The 15,032-nt window shown below is 44.1% G+C and overlaps 2 protein-coding genes across 5 annotated transcripts in view; one reads left to right on the top strand and one right to left on the bottom strand.

The window, feature by feature from the left end:
* Nucleotides 1–13,039, top strand: part of acss3 (acyl-CoA synthetase short chain family member 3) — a 33,028-nt gene extending 19,989 nt beyond the window's left edge. The window contains exons 10-16 of the mRNA XM_071501858.1: nt 9,196–9,291; nt 9,592–9,655; nt 10,935–11,016; nt 11,341–11,463; nt 11,541–11,640; nt 11,883–12,058; nt 12,636–13,039. Coding sequence (XP_071357959.1) covers nt 9,196–9,291; nt 9,592–9,655; nt 10,935–11,016; nt 11,341–11,463; nt 11,541–11,640; nt 11,883–12,058; nt 12,636–12,719 — 725 coding nt within the window. The 3' untranslated portion in view covers nt 12,720–13,039. The remainder of the gene's footprint in view (nt 1–9,195; nt 9,292–9,591; nt 9,656–10,934; nt 11,017–11,340; nt 11,464–11,540; nt 11,641–11,882; nt 12,059–12,635) is intronic.
* A 50-nt stretch (nt 13,040–13,089) lies between these two features.
* The window catches only part of ppfia2 (PTPRF interacting protein alpha 2), a 155,577-nt gene continuing 153,634 nt past the window's right edge, over nt 13,090–15,032 (bottom strand). For all 4 annotated transcript variants that reach the window (XM_071501853.1, XM_071501854.1, XM_071501855.1 and 1 more), the window contains one exon: nt 13,090–14,418. Coding sequence is in view for 1 of the 4 variants with exons in the window: in XM_071501854.1 (XP_071357955.1) it covers nt 14,407–14,418 (12 nt within the window). In the remaining 3 variants the exon portion in view is untranslated. The remainder of the gene's footprint in view (nt 14,419–15,032) is intronic.

The following is a 15,032-nucleotide window of genomic DNA, read 5'->3' as shown; positions in this document are numbered from 1 at the left end:
CTTTTATGTTGCAGCCGTAATTAGGAACAAACTACCTGCAGAGACGGGGTTTGTGTCAAGGCACAGATTTGGAGAAGGTTACAAAAAAAAAATTTTTGCTGCATCGAAGGTTCCCAAGAGCACAGTGGCCTCCTTAGATGGGAGAAACTTCCAGAAGGACAGCCATCTCTGCTGCGCCCCACGGATCTGGGCTTTATGACAGAGTGGCCAGAGGGAAAACTCTGCTCAAACTTGGCAAAACAGCTCCTAAAGCTCTCGGACTGTGAGAAACAAGATTTTCTGTTTGGCTTCACTTCTGAGCATCATGTCTGGAGGAAACCAGGCACTGCTCATCACTTACCCAGTCGCATCCCAACGGTAAAGCATGGTGGTGGCAGCATCATGCTGAGGGGAGTGGGGGGGGGGGGTCGTCAGCATGTCTCTGTCAGCAGCAGGGACAGGGAGACTGGTCAGGGTTGAGAGAAAGCTGAACAGAGATCCTGATCCAGAGCGCTCAGGACCTCAGACAGGGCCGAAAGTTCACCTTCCAGCAGGACAACGACCCTAAACACACGGTTAAGACAGTGCAGGAGGGACAGCAGCCGAAGCCCTGAACTGAACCCAATGGAACATCTGAAAATGACCATCACCGACAGTCCCCATCCAACCAGATGGAGCTTAACAGGAGCTGCGGAGACGATTGGCAGAAAATCCCCAAATCCAAATGTGCAAACCCAAGAAGACTCACAGATGTAATCACTGCTAAAGGTGCTTAAACTAAGCACTGAGTAAAGACTGTTAATAAATCATCAAAAAAAAAAACCCCAAAAAACAGTAAGAATCTGTTTTCGTTTTGTCGTTATGGGGCACTGAGTGCAGGTTGATGAGGGAAAAGATTTAGCATGAGGCTGCAACACAACACTCTGTGATAAAAGGCTCTGAATCCACTGCAAATCAACACCACCCTGTCACCCCCGAGCCACCTGAAGCCCGCAGCAGCCCAGCTCACTTTCACTTATGTGCATATGAGAGAATGCCTGCCATTCTGAAGCCTGATAATAATCTGTGCGCTATTTTAAGCCCAAGTGCCACTGGCAGAGGATGGAGGGGGGTGATGGGGGTTGCTGATGTCACCGGTGTTGCCTGGCAACAAATGTGTGTTTCCAGTTGGCAGGGTCTGGCTGCTTCACCAGTGAGCGGCGGTGGATGGACTTATTGTAGTGTTTTAGGTATTTGTGTGAGTCTGACTGTCTCTCTCAGTTTGTCTTTGTTTCTCCGACTCTCTCTGACAGACAGCAGCTGCCTTTATACACAGAATAGAATTATCTTTAAAAAAAAAAAAAAAAAAAAAGTGGCCCGGCCCTTCACAAAGCATTTGTCTTGTAAAATAAACTGTGGAATTGACAGTTTCTCCCTCTGGCCTTTGCCAAAAAGCAGCACTAGCACAGGTTGGCACAGTCAGACTTTCAGACTTTTTTTTTTTTTTTTTTTTTTTACAGCCTCCTTGAAGATACCAAGAAGAAAAACAGAGGCTCTTAACAGCCCAGCCTTCAGTAACTGCGCAGACAGACAGCTCTACACTGGATTGGGGGTTAATAAGGGTTCTTAACCTGAAACCAAGGAGCTCAACAGGAATATTTCCTCTGCAGTGTTGATTTAAATGAATATACCAGCACCTGCAGGATATCTTTTCATGAGGTCAGCTTATTAACTTCTCTGTTGTACGCCTATCATACCTGAGTCTGCGGCTCTACTCTGATGCAGAATGTAAAGCACAGGAAACGATGCAGAGAAGTTTTTGTGATGGGTTATTTTGAAGTTAAGTTATTTTAGAAAAAGTTTGATTGAATTGTGTTGAAGTATTTATATAGAAGGTGTGAATTCTCACTCCTAAGTGGCTCCTTGTTGAAACTTGAGATCTGTAGAAAAGCGGCGCCATCCAACATGTGTCCGGTGTGTAAATTACATAGTGTAATCTTTTTAGCAGGGATGAAGTACTCGCCAAAATCATTTTCCCGCTTTGTGCAGCGTACACAGTAAATGGCGTCTGTTCGTAATTCTGTCGTGATTTGCAAATATAATGCACTATTTCCATTCATGTATGCAAATTGACTTCCAGCAAGTGACACGAAAAAGCAAGCAGCCCGATGCTGCACTCCCTCATTGTACAGCTGGAATACGACACTATATGGCCTAAAGTATGTGGACACACTGTCAATATTCTGTTGTTTGCTTTTGGACTGAGGCTTTTTTATGTGGATTTAAGTGAAGCCCTTTAGCTCCATTTAAGTGGCGTCTTAATCTTGCTGAGCTTCCAACTTTGTGGCCACTGGTGGGTTAAGGCCCCTGCCTGTTTGAATATGGCACAGCCCTGTGCTCGTTCTCCAAGTTTGTTGTGGAAGAAGTTGCATGGGCTTCGCAGAACTGTGACCTTATCCCCATCCAACATCATCAGTTTAAATGCTGCGACCCCGACCTTTTCGTCTAACATCTCCAGCTTCACTAATGTTCTTGTGGCTGAATGAGAGCAAATCCTCACCTGTAGGTTCCAGGCTTAAATGTCTAAACTAGAATTGTGAAAGAGCCCTCGCCTCATTGATATTCCTTCCCACCACTCATCTGTGTATAGATTGGTCCCTCAGCTTCTCCTTAAAAATACAACAACAACAAAAAAAACCCAAACCAAATCAGAATATGCTTCTTTTCAGCGAATTGTTCCTGAGTCGTGTCACCCTCGTACCCTGTTGCCCACCTTTGGGAGACTGGCTCTGTGCCTCGTGTCATTCAACACTGAGCACCAAAGAGCTCCCGCCGTTCACCGTTCTCATCACATGGCTGTGGAAACAGTAGCGCAGATGTTGTGGCACATGTAATTACATCTCCGAGAGCCGCGGTGCCATGTTTGTGTTACCTCGCTGTTTACTGGGGCGAGGGGGGTGGGGTGGGGTGGGGTGGGGGGGTGGGAGGGGTGGGGCACTGCTGTCATCGGCTCCCTAACCTGGGAATTCGTCTGGCATTCATTCCTAGCTATTGTAACATTTGTCTGCCGAGGTTTCTAAGGCACAAGACGGAGGTCTTTCATTAGCAAGTTAAGTAGTGAATTTGTATGCATAAACTTAGCTCTGAGCGAATGAGCAGAGCTGTCTGAAAAGTGATAAGGGAGGCAATGTTTTTAGCTGATGGAATGAAATTGCCCCTTGAAGAGTCTAAATGGGAGAGTATGTGTGGGTGTGTGTGTGCGCGCACACGTTGTACTTGATTGCTCATCTTTCTTTCATGTCTGTCTGGTGGGTGGCACCACCAACCTTTCTGCAGTTGCTGCAACATGCGTTTTACATTCCCTCCTCTCTCTTGTTATTTTCCTGCATTTCCAACAGTCAGCCCAATCAGAAGGGCTCGGCCAACCAGCCCTCTACCTGTGTGTGGCTCCTCAGCAGACTGCCAATGACGGTCTTAGTCTGAGCAGCCTGAGCTCTGTTGTTCAACACAGACTCAATCGCAGAACGCAGAACTAATCCCACAGGTTTGTTGTAAGATTGAGTTCTCACTCATGCCTGGACCCAAATTCTTTGAAGGGAAAGCAGGAGGCAAACGCACACCATGCTCGCTCGTCTTTAAAGCTGCACACGTTTTGTCTTGATGTGAGCATTTCTGCTGCACAAGTATTCTTCATGACTTCCTGTCCTTTCAAAATTTCATTTTATATGAGGTGCTGCTGCATGAGGTGGATGAATTCTTGGCTTTGTCTGAAGCAAGCGAAATTGAAACATGTATTATAAAATAAATCAATGTTGGTGAGGGAAAAAAAAAACAACTTTATATTTCAGTCTGGCCAAGCAGCTTGCAATCTATTCTCTCTCTGTGCGTCTGTTCTCCTCCTGTCATCCTCCTACGCCACAATGTCTTTTCGAATGACCTTGGGTCGACTCTCTTGTTTAGCTCCTGACCAAGTTACCCCAGCAACCACACATCACCAGGACAACCATGAGCACATATATATATGTATATGATGATCTTGGTTATTTCTGATGTGGTTGTTGTTTACTGTGCCTGACACATTAAGTGGCAAGTGTTTGTTTGCAGGTGAGAGGTAGCTTCACAGCTAACCTTCCTGATGTCTCTGTGACAGACTAAAGAACTCACTGCCAGGTTTTAAGATTTGTTTTTACTGCACTTCTGCTCCAAGGTGAAGATTAATGCAGAAGCAGATAATAGAATAATAATAAACTGCATTTATAAAACTCTTTACTTAACAATGTCACATCATAACATGAGCACAGAGGAAGTTAAAAACAGTCAAATAATAGGAACAATCTCAACAGTCTAAATAAAAACCTGTCAAATGAGGAGAAGGATGTGCAGACCTGACACCTAATTTAAACCTTTCAATATGGCAGCTACACTCAGGAGTCTGCTAGATAAACGACCGCCTTCAAAGCAGGTCTTGTACACTTACTCTCCATATTTGGGCGATAAAACACTCTTATTGTATTTTGTTTCATAGCCAGGTTGATTGGATTTGAAGGGAAAATATGAAATGCAATTCTATGATCACTTTGTGTCAGTGGATACAGGCTGTAGAGGAAACACAACACTGGCCCAAAGTGAACTCGTTAGCCAACAGTTGCTCGGTAACACATCCAGCAGACTGGGAGCAACATCAGCATTCATTTAGAGCTGGTGGCGAATGTAAGTCCAGTGTTCGCTGTCGTTTTAACTCCGTTTCGGTTGCTACCATCTCCTGAGGGAGATATCTGTCCCTCTTGCAGCTAAATGCTCCACTATGTTCCTGCTCGCTAACATTTTTCACACATACAGTGCAAGGTATTCAGCTCGTTACCCTCACAGTCACTGGTTGTTTTCAGATGCAGAATAATGGAGTTATTAAAAAAAAACCTGTCAGTGTTAAAACACATTGTCACAAGCTCTCATCTTGGCTTTATTGTCCCATTTTTGTTTAATAATGTGTGACATGACACTGTGTATTGCTGCTGTATTGATGAATGTGTATAGTTACAGCTGTACCAGTGCCACTTTCCAGATACTGAATTACTGAGGGGAAAGAAACACTGGTTCGAGCCAGTCTACACTTATAACTCTGATGTATTTTTTGTTTTTAATTCTGTGGCATATTTTGCACTGATGCAAAACGACTGCACTTGAGTTCTGAGCGTGCTGGTCTCTGCTGCTTTTCCAGGTTTCACGTTGAAACAGTGATCGCTCCCGAGGTCTTTTTATACACACTCTACAGACAGAGAGGAAGTGCAGCCTGTGCAGGGTTACATTGTCAGAGGAGAGGACAGCGTTTTTTTTATCTGTTCTCAGAAAGAAGTGGTGGATCTGCAGAAGAGTGCAGGATCACACAGCCATCTTTGTTTTTTCCTGAACAGCAGTTTCCCCCCAAGCTGCTAGTAATGAGCTCGGCTGCTCAATAACACCTTCCCAGCCGAAAAGCACCACCGTATCCCGCTATTCCAACACGTTCTCCTACAACCCCCCCTCCCCCGCCCACAACCCATTCATCACACTCAAAATGCCTCTCACTAGCCAAGCTCATCTCCAACAGGTCGAAGGAAGATTGATTTGTTTGTGTACAGAGGCAAAGAGAGCGCGAGGGAGCAAGAAGGAGCAAACGAAAAGGAAAAGACTGAGGTGGGAGTATGGGGGAAGGCTGGTACCAAGGTGTGTTTGTGTGTGCGTGTATGTGTGTGTTTGCCAAACACTCACATCACCAGTCACTCAGACAAGCGGATAGACAGCCACACAGCTTGAGTGTGGACGAGCTAGAGCCCACAAACAATGTTTTTGCTCCTCCTCCTCCTCTCTCCCCTCTACTGTTCACTCACCTGCCTCCTGCCTCCGCCGTCTACCTTTTCTCACCCAGCATATTTAAGCTCCTCTGCACAAGGTGACCAGAATAGCAGCAGTGGATCTGCTTTGTCTGTTTTAGCTCTGGGAAGGTTTCAACTTGACCCTTGGATAGATATGTTTTGGACAGATAACCCCTCCGATGAGATCTCGTCCCTGTGGGAAGATGGTCACACTTGATAGCGTTGAGTTATTTGAGTGGGGCTGATCATAGTGCTGAAAGTGTCAACAGCCATATTTCAACATCAATGTGGATAATGTCTGTTTATGGAAGCAATAATAGAATAAAACACGTGATTTGCTGCAGCTCCTTTAGCACGTTGATCAACCTGTCAGAAGTGTCAGATTGTCAGAAGTAATCTTTTAAAGCTGCTCTAATCATTTTTGTATCCGTTCTCTCCGAGCTGCAGGGTGGAAGAACGTAAAGAGACAACAGCTGCCGCGCTCTGATCTATGGTGCCTCCACATTGAGGGCTGAGGAGCGAACCTTTAGGAGGTCTTTGTAAACATCTGACTCAGCTTTTAGAGGCTGAGCTCCGCTTCTCGTCAGCTCGCCGTCCTTCATGGAAATGTGAGGACAAAATGTTTTAGTGATGCAGCTGATTATCATTTGGAAAATCTTTGCTTTGTAAAGGTTTAATTTCATGCCTGAGAGCAGCACAGCCAGTCCTCTCTTCCTGTATGCCTTGTAAAATGTCAAGGTCCAATTATACTGTCTTTTTTCATTTGTGTGTTTTGAATGTACTCTCTGGGCCTGAATCGCCGCCAGCGAGCCCCGGCTCCTGCTGTAAACAGCCAGGTTTAAATGCTCCCCTTGTGCTGACACGGTTCAGTGGTTGTGTCGCGCTTTAATTGACGTGCAATTCAGCTGAGCTTTTAAAGGACCCTTATAACATCCTTCAGGGTCAGACTGATATATTGGTTTTCCCAGTACTGGCTCGTTATTAAGAACAGACAATGTCATCCAGGCCTGGATGCAGTTTGATTAGTTATTTATATATTCATATAACTTTATATTAATGTCTAATTGGTTTTTTGTATGAGGTAAAAGAGCCGTGACATACTTTTTTCATAAAATACTGATCATCTAAAACTTCCACCAATCACAAAGTATCAGTGCTGGACTTGAAACTCCCCTAGTGTCTGCTTTCCTACAAGTTACAGTATTTCCCCTTTGCTCTGCTTCCATGGTTATATGGATTATATGGTGGCCATAAATGTTATAGCGCAAGGAGTAAAGTGTTGCTACACACCTGAAAGCAAAGGGCACGATCAGTCACCGGGGGGTCTGTCATCGCCCTGTCGTGACCCTGCTCTCTGACAAGGTGATTGGGACTAACAGCCCCCCCCCCCCCGAAGGCATAAAAAATCTTTTTTATCATTGGTGCTGAGCAGCGTCTCTGCTGACAGTGATGGGGCTTTGAACCCTGCAGGGAGTGGCTAACCTGCCACTGATGAATGAGGCGTGCGCGGTTGCCAGTTCAGAGGCCACTGCGGTTGGGTGAGGTGTTAAACTCTAGACCGCCCTCCTCCCTCTCTCGCTTCATTTGCTAACTTAATCCCTTCCTCAACCAACAGCAGCCTCCTGCCCCTGGGCTCATGCCTCTGAAGCCTGCTGTGCTGGAGTTGGAAGCAGGTCTCTTTCTGTTTGCACTTGTTTGATTAGTCGTAGAGGGAGGATACCGTCTGTATCCGCTTCAGACGATGGAGCTGGTAACTCGGCGAGGTGCTGGAGATAATTCTGGGTTCACGCTGACCTCGTTTGCTGTAGTTCCCTAACATCTTTCATAGGTACATCGTGATCTGAACGTCCTGCTCTTCCTTTTTCCCAAAGAACTCTGGATTAAAGCTCCTTATCCCAAATCCTGATACTGCCTTCAGCATTTTGAAACTGAAAGTTACCTCAGGGGCATTTTTGACTCATAAATACCCTTCATTTTGATAAGTGGGAGTCTGAGCTGTCCCTTTGTTTTCAAGTAATTGCAGTGGTCAGGTTCTCGCTGCAGCCCAGTAGCTGACAGGTACGTGACCCTGGTGAAGTCTTCTGTTACTTTAACTTCCCCTCAAGGTTTAACAAGGAGTCTAAGACGCCTCAGATCACTGTTGTATTGAACGAGCTGTCATTTGCATAGCTGTCCTGCTGCCGTGGATGTTTCGCCACCGGCTTTTGCCCCCTCAGAAGACTGGTGCCTCTGCCACCGGCAATGCACATCTTAGAAGAATCCATGACTGAAAGTGTTTACTTCCTCCCCGCGCAGTAAATGATCTAATTCTGCTTTAGTGCACCTTGCTGCATACATTTGCATATTAACAGGAAAATGCCACAACTCTCTTGGTTGCAGAAACCTAAGAACAATACCTGACAGAAACATCAGATTTGCACCACGTGCACTCCCTGCTAGATGATCTGATTACCTTTCTGAAGGGCTCGTGCATACATTTGCATATTAGTGAAGCCAAGAGGTGATTAATTTGCCTCTTGTTTGTAAACTAAACAGATATCACTAATCCCATGGGATGGCTGTTTCTGAAATGCCATCAAATATCTAATATTTAATTGAACAGCAAATGAAGGTCCAGAAGATTAATTTTGCCCTTTGTGCAAACAGCATGAAGCTGTGGTGAAAAACCACCTGCAAACAGGTGAGATGACAGGAATCATGATGCTGAAGATTATTTTGTGCGGCTGTCACCTGCTGTGTGAATGTAAGGTGACACATCAGCTGTGTAGTTTGTGTTGGGAAAGGGGGAAACACGACGGACAGATGGAAGCATTCAGCTGCATCATTGTTCTTGTGTTTACGCCGATAAAGCCCACAGACACCCACAGACTGAGAGACAGGAGAGCTTCTTCACTGTGTTTTCCAACTAAAGTTAAAACATAGACAGACAGCTGCTGATCCCGGGCCCTGCTCTGCTGCCGTGTGATTACAGATGTAATCTTGCCTACTGAGCTGCATCGATTCTGTTATTCAGCGGAGTGGAGGTGGTGGGGGGGAGGGGGCAGCTGGCAAACAGGCGAGTCTTTGCTGTAAGGGGAGCACAGTTGAGTGGCGGAGTCGGGGAGAGCCCATAGGAGCTGTCATAGTTCTGCATAATGTAGGTTAATGCTGCTCACAGAAGAAATGAAAGGCAGCGCCACACAGGCTGTTTTGATCAGCCCTCCACTGGAAGGTTCAGCTTTTGCATGTAGCAGAAAATCCAGAAAACAATACGGTTGTGTGGTAATGTGGTAATGGTTTGTGCTGCGCCACAGATTCAGGGATCATGTGTCGGGCTGAGACCGCAGGGACCTCCCACACAGAAATGAGCTTTCATGAACCTCTTTGTCTGTGTCTGTCTCATCAGAAACTGGCTCAGCCATCACCTCCTCGTGCATCGGTCTGGGGAACTCACTCACACCCCCTGCAGGCCAGGCTGGCAAACCTGTTCCAGGTTACAACGGTAAGAGTTCGAACCAGTCAATCCATATCCAGGCTAAAACACACACTGCATACAAACCAGCCTTTTCCTGTGCATAAACATCTATCATGGTTATATCCATATTTTGTTATTTACTTTAACCTTCTGCTCATTATTTTAATGTATTAATAGATTTGCTGTCCCCCAGTTACAGATATTTATAAATAAACCAGAGCAGAAACGGATAAAACTTGTAATTCCCTGCAGAGTATTTAATAATTCTGCTCTTCCTGTTGGCCACCACCTCTGCATATGAACTGTGTGCTCTTCCCTCTCCACCAGTCACAGTGATCGATGATGACATGCAGGAGGTGAAGCCGAGAACCCTGGGAAATATTGTGGTGAGGTAAGCTGAGTGGGATATGTTGACAGTGGTGCGAGCAGCTTAGCTGTTGCTTCACCTTCCCGCTGTCACTTGCACACTCGTTTAAAATGTGACATCAAAGTGTTTTGCACACTAATCAGATTTAAACTTTCAGTCATTAATCTTAATAATTCACTGTTGGTCAAACTCCGAACCTCCTGCAATGTTTTTTTTTTTTTGCTGAGGTTGGAGAAGGAAGTGTGTGAGTCTGTTTAGGTGAGACAGCTGCTGGTGTAACAGCTCCAGCAGCCCCTCCCAACCCCCCCCAGCCCTTTGTGCTGCCTTATCTTCCAGGCTGCTACCTATCTGTTATCACTCTCTAACTCTGTTTCCTTGTTCTCTGGAGCTGCTGGTTTTGACTCAGTGCCAGCAAAGGGGATTTCCAAAGAATCCACATGTACAGAGCATCCAGGGATAAAGACAGGTAGAGCTGTAAGCAGACGGGAACAGCTGTGTTACTGTACTTCCCTCCAGTCGCCACCAAGTCTGCGCCAGCCCCGTTTTTTTTTTTTTAACAGGAGCTATAATGCAGCTTCACATAGTCATATTCAATATTTACAGAGAGTGAGGCTGCTGGGAGAAGAGGACATAATGACTTGTAATATGTCAGAGTTCATGTGTTTTAATGCATTTTATTAGCTTGTTATTGAATTCTGCTGATTTTAGTCACACAGTTATTGTTTCAAGTGGAGCTTTTGTTCAAAGGACGAGCTCCAGTCACTGAGTCTGGCTATGAAAAACAGGCAAACTGGTGCATTTATCGGCTTAGTTTTTATATAGACATTTACCTACACACACACACACACACACACACACACACACACATATATAAATAGATAGATAGAGATATATTGAGAGAGAAAGCCTGAATATTCTACTTGTAGTGAAATAAATGCAGAGGCATGTTTAGGGTTCAGACCTGGGAAATGGATTGAGTGACTTTGCTATGCTGTCTGCCCCATGGGATGGGTGTTTGTGTGTTAGTGTGTGTGTGTGTGTGTGTGTGTGTGTGTGTGTGTGTGTGTCTGCCAGCATGAAGACTAACTGCAGTGAAACAAAGAAATATCCATCTTCACACATCCTGATGTCTTTATCAAGTAAAATCTGATACACTGCACATAATAATCATTGATTTACTGTCATGCTTTGTCATCACTGAGTCTTATTGACTCACTTTTAGTTTTTCTAATATATCAGGAGTGAAGTGGAACAGTTGAGGAGGAATACTGGAATGAAATGAAATGTCTTCTCCTCCCCTCAGACTGCCTTTACCTCCCGGTGCAGCGTTGTCACTCTGGCAGAACCAGGATCTGTTCAAGGAGCTCTATTTCACCAAGTTCCCAGTAAGTTGTGTCAATCCAGTGTTTATTACATGAATAACTTCCACTGTAGTGACGTGATGTGATTTAATATCAGGAAACAGTGAGAGAAAAGCTTGGACTTTATCCTATTGAAGATTTGCACAATTCACTTTCACACTGGATGAAAACTGGAGTAGTGATACGTATGTGGTGAACGGGGGCCCTCTGGTGTTGAAATCTTTATTTGCAACCACTGATTTTAATTCTGTTTATACTGATGAATGTTAATTTTCCCTGGCTATGACTATGACCTGCTCTGGTATCACATAATACCAACATCTCTCCTCCTTGCTGCTTCACCTTCAGGGTTACTATGACACCATGGATGCAGGTTTTGTGGATGAGGAGGGCTTCCTGTACATTATGTCCCGGTCTGATGATGTCATCAACGTGGCAGGTCACAGGCTGTCTGCAGGAGCTCTGGAGGAGGTAGGAGAGCGATTACAGAGGAGGGGACGCAGCGCTTCTTGGTGATAATCTCACATATGTACATGTGTGTTTTGCAGACAGTGCTGCAGCACCCTGCAGTGGGAGACTGTGCTGTGGTGGGTCTGGAGGACACTCTGAAGGGTCACGTTCCCTTGGCCCTGTGCGTGCTCAAGAATGGTGAGGCATGGTGTAGCATTAGAGTAATATTAGTACTCATCAGCATGTTTTCCACAGATTTTCATACACTCTCAGTATATACTGTAGTAAGTTGACCTCCCCACGTGGTTTAAAAATGACTATAATCATTTTTTTGTTGAGGTGTTGAAATAATCCCAGAATGAATATTGTACTCCAGGTGGCAGTAAAACTGTGTGTGTTTTGTTGACTGGGTCAACATGTATGTTCCTGTTTTGTCTCAGGCGTGCAGAAAAAAGAGGAGGAGGTCATAAATGAGATGGTGAAGCTCGTGAGAAACACCATCGGACCCGTTGCTGCCTTCAGGAACGTTCTTTTTGTCAGTGGACTGCCCAAGACGCGCTCTGGAAAGATCCCTCGCTCCTCTTTAGCCAACCTGGTCAACGGCAAGCCCTACAAGGTACATGCATTATTCTAATCATCTCTGTGGGGAAATATTGCTTTTATATTTTTTTGTCCCCTGTGGAAAATAGCTCATCTAAATTTCCAGTTGCTCAGAAGAGAGTAACGCCTGTTTTTTGATGCAGAATTTGAGTAATGATGGTGCATTCACAGGCCCTGCACTCATTAAATAACACTGAGGACTCATTTGGGATTTTATCTCTTTATAGTTACCGACTCAGTTTTCTGCTGATCAGGTGCCAAAGGCCCCACGAGAGAACACGATGACAGATTGAGAAACAATATGTTTTAATATAGTAGATCTTTTTACAGGTGTATAATACAAGGTTTCCATGGATACAGCCTTAAAGCTTCCCAATAAAACCACTGAAATGTGAGACTTCTGTGTATTATGCAAGGTTTGAGGCACAGCGTATATCATGTTAGCATAACTGGCTACCCTAATTACTCAATCATTACTTCAATTAGGTACTAATTAGCAAGTTTTGCAAGCCTCATTTCCTGTTGTTGTGTTGTCCTGTTAGCCTTGTATTACTTTTGTGGAAGCACTATAACAAAGCTGTTTGCCGCCACAGATCACTCCAACCATCGAGGACCCAGAGGTGTTCAAAGACATCAAGAGGCAGGTAGACAAAGCTCTGAGACCTCACGGAGCCTGAGCTCGTCAGCGGGACACGTCAGAGGAAACTCGGACAAACACAAAGTCCCTCCCTGCGCAAGATGCGAGGACGCTGGCTCACGGCGGACACAGAGCGCTGCAAATGTGAACTGAAAGTAAAAGTTAGTGATTATTTTTCTTTTCTTAATCGCACTGAAGGGACACATTTTATCTCCTCACCTTATTTGAGCTGTGTTAAATCCATGGTTGAGGTTAGTGCTATCCATTTCTAATAATGAATTTAAGTCCATTTGTATGTAATCTGAATAATAATGTTTGCAGATTCATAATTAATGAATTAAAACCATGTACAGCTGCTGATTCCTTGAGTCAGAAACATTTTGACTATGAATGAAAACAATAACTAAACATTCACTGACAGTTTTTTTTATTGACAATGAAAATTTGTTTGCTCACCACTTAGTTTTGACCAAAGTACAAGAAGTAATAAATTAAAAAAAAAAGAAAAAAAAAAGAAAAAAAAAACACAAAATAAAATGATTCGTTGTTCGTGCAAATTGAAGATGTAAAAACAAATTAAAAGCGTAAGACTTGTTCGGAGTCGTCCATCAGAAATAACTAAAAGACAGATAACAGGGCTGTACAATAGGTTACCCTGGAAACTCTGACGGAAACAAAGAGTTAACAGTTACACCAATGTAAGTCACAGCAAGAAACAGGTTTTTGTCATTAAAAGTCACCTCACTTCAACATGGTCATATACACTCTACGCACACTATGAGCTAAAGCAGTCTGTCTTTCAGTTATTTCCTCTGTTCTGTCGACGTGGTGTCTGAAGGAATGGGGGGGGGGGGGGGGGAGAAGGCCAGCTCGGCTGAGTGTGTGTTTTTGTCCTTTTGTGTTAAATGTATCGCCTGACAAAACATACAGTACAACAAGTGACAGGTTCTACGCATGACCTCCTGCTTTTTCTTTTTTTGTTCTCTGAGAGGAAGTTTTGTGCAACTTCGAGAGAGCAACAGCATCTCTTTGTTTTGTCCTTGGCTACTAAATAGTCCGTTGAGTTGATGCGGTTGTATCAAAGTGCTTGTCGTGTCGTTCCAGTGTGTCGACGCGTCCTCTTGAAAATGCTCCTTTTTATGATAGCGAGTCCATAAGAAAGGATAATGAAGTTTGTTGGGGGCTCGAAGTGGGTTTCTTTTGTACACCATTAGAGGGCAGGTTTTCACACAACATCCAGAGTCTCTTCCTCTCTCTATGGTGCAGCACAGGTTCATCATCATCAGCACAATGAAAAAATAAAACCATATGTACAAAATGATCTAGGGGGTAATATGGAGACAGTTTAAAGAGCAGCATATATTAATCTATGGTCCACTAAATGAGGTGGCAGGGACATTTTTTTTTTTTTTGCACAAACTCTGAATATCTTTTTTTATACATAGATGTGTGTATATATTAAAAAAATGGCATATTTATATTAATTTACAGATAACCTACACATCTCCTGTAGAAGAAATACACAGTACGTTATGCTTCGACAAGTTACTGTACATGTAAAAGGTAGAAATGGTGACAACGGGGCAGCCTGCAGGACAGTATAGCACCGGCATCTGGTGCCTACATTATAGGGGATGGAGCAGGGAGGGGGTCGGAGAGGAGAGCAGGGCTTCTTGGCAGTGCGTGTCGTTTGTTCCTCGGCAGGTTGGCCCGTCCAGCAGCTCCGTTCAGAACTGTACCTGGAGGGAAACACGATGACGAGGTTTTTAATGAGACTCTTCAAATCTTCAGTGAGTGAGGTTTTTAAAGAAAGAAGCTGAATTATGAAACGCTAAGAAGGTAATTTAAATCATGACTACGTCTATAAAAATTATTCACCCGCACCTCTTTCTGAAGTTTTCATGCTTTATTCTTGTACAATATTGAATTACTACAGATTTAATGGGGCTTTTTGGACACAGCTCAACAGAAAAAGACCCTTGAAATACAAAATACTTCTTATGAATACATTTCTATTACATCAAGACCAGAGTGGCGTGAAAGTGCGAAATGAAAGGACATTGAAAAATCAGGTTTGTCTACTTTATATGCACCTGGAACAGAACTAGATTTGTGATTTGCTAAATACAACGCCGCGTCCAACATGAGGGAAGGCAGAAGGTGTTTTATTTTTTCTGAGGCAGTCTTGTGCTGTATTTGTTCTTGGTGGCAACTGCTTGCACCAGTGGAAGTCACAGCATTTCATCATTATTATCTGTCTATTATTCCTCTAACCTCTGCACTTCTTACATTCCGGGGGTTGTGATAATAGTGGTAACGGTCTAAAATGTTTTCATTCTGTTTTGCCTGTTGT

The sequence above is a fragment of the Trachinotus anak genome, unplaced genomic scaffold, assembly GCF_046630095.1.
Source record: "Trachinotus anak isolate AG129_WGS33_773 ecotype Australia unplaced genomic scaffold, CSIRO_AGI_Tana_v1 ptg000018l, whole genome shotgun sequence".
Taxonomy (NCBI): domain Eukaryota; kingdom Metazoa; phylum Chordata; class Actinopteri; order Carangiformes; family Carangidae; genus Trachinotus; species Trachinotus anak.
This window is presented reverse-complemented; position numbering and strand designations above follow the sequence as displayed.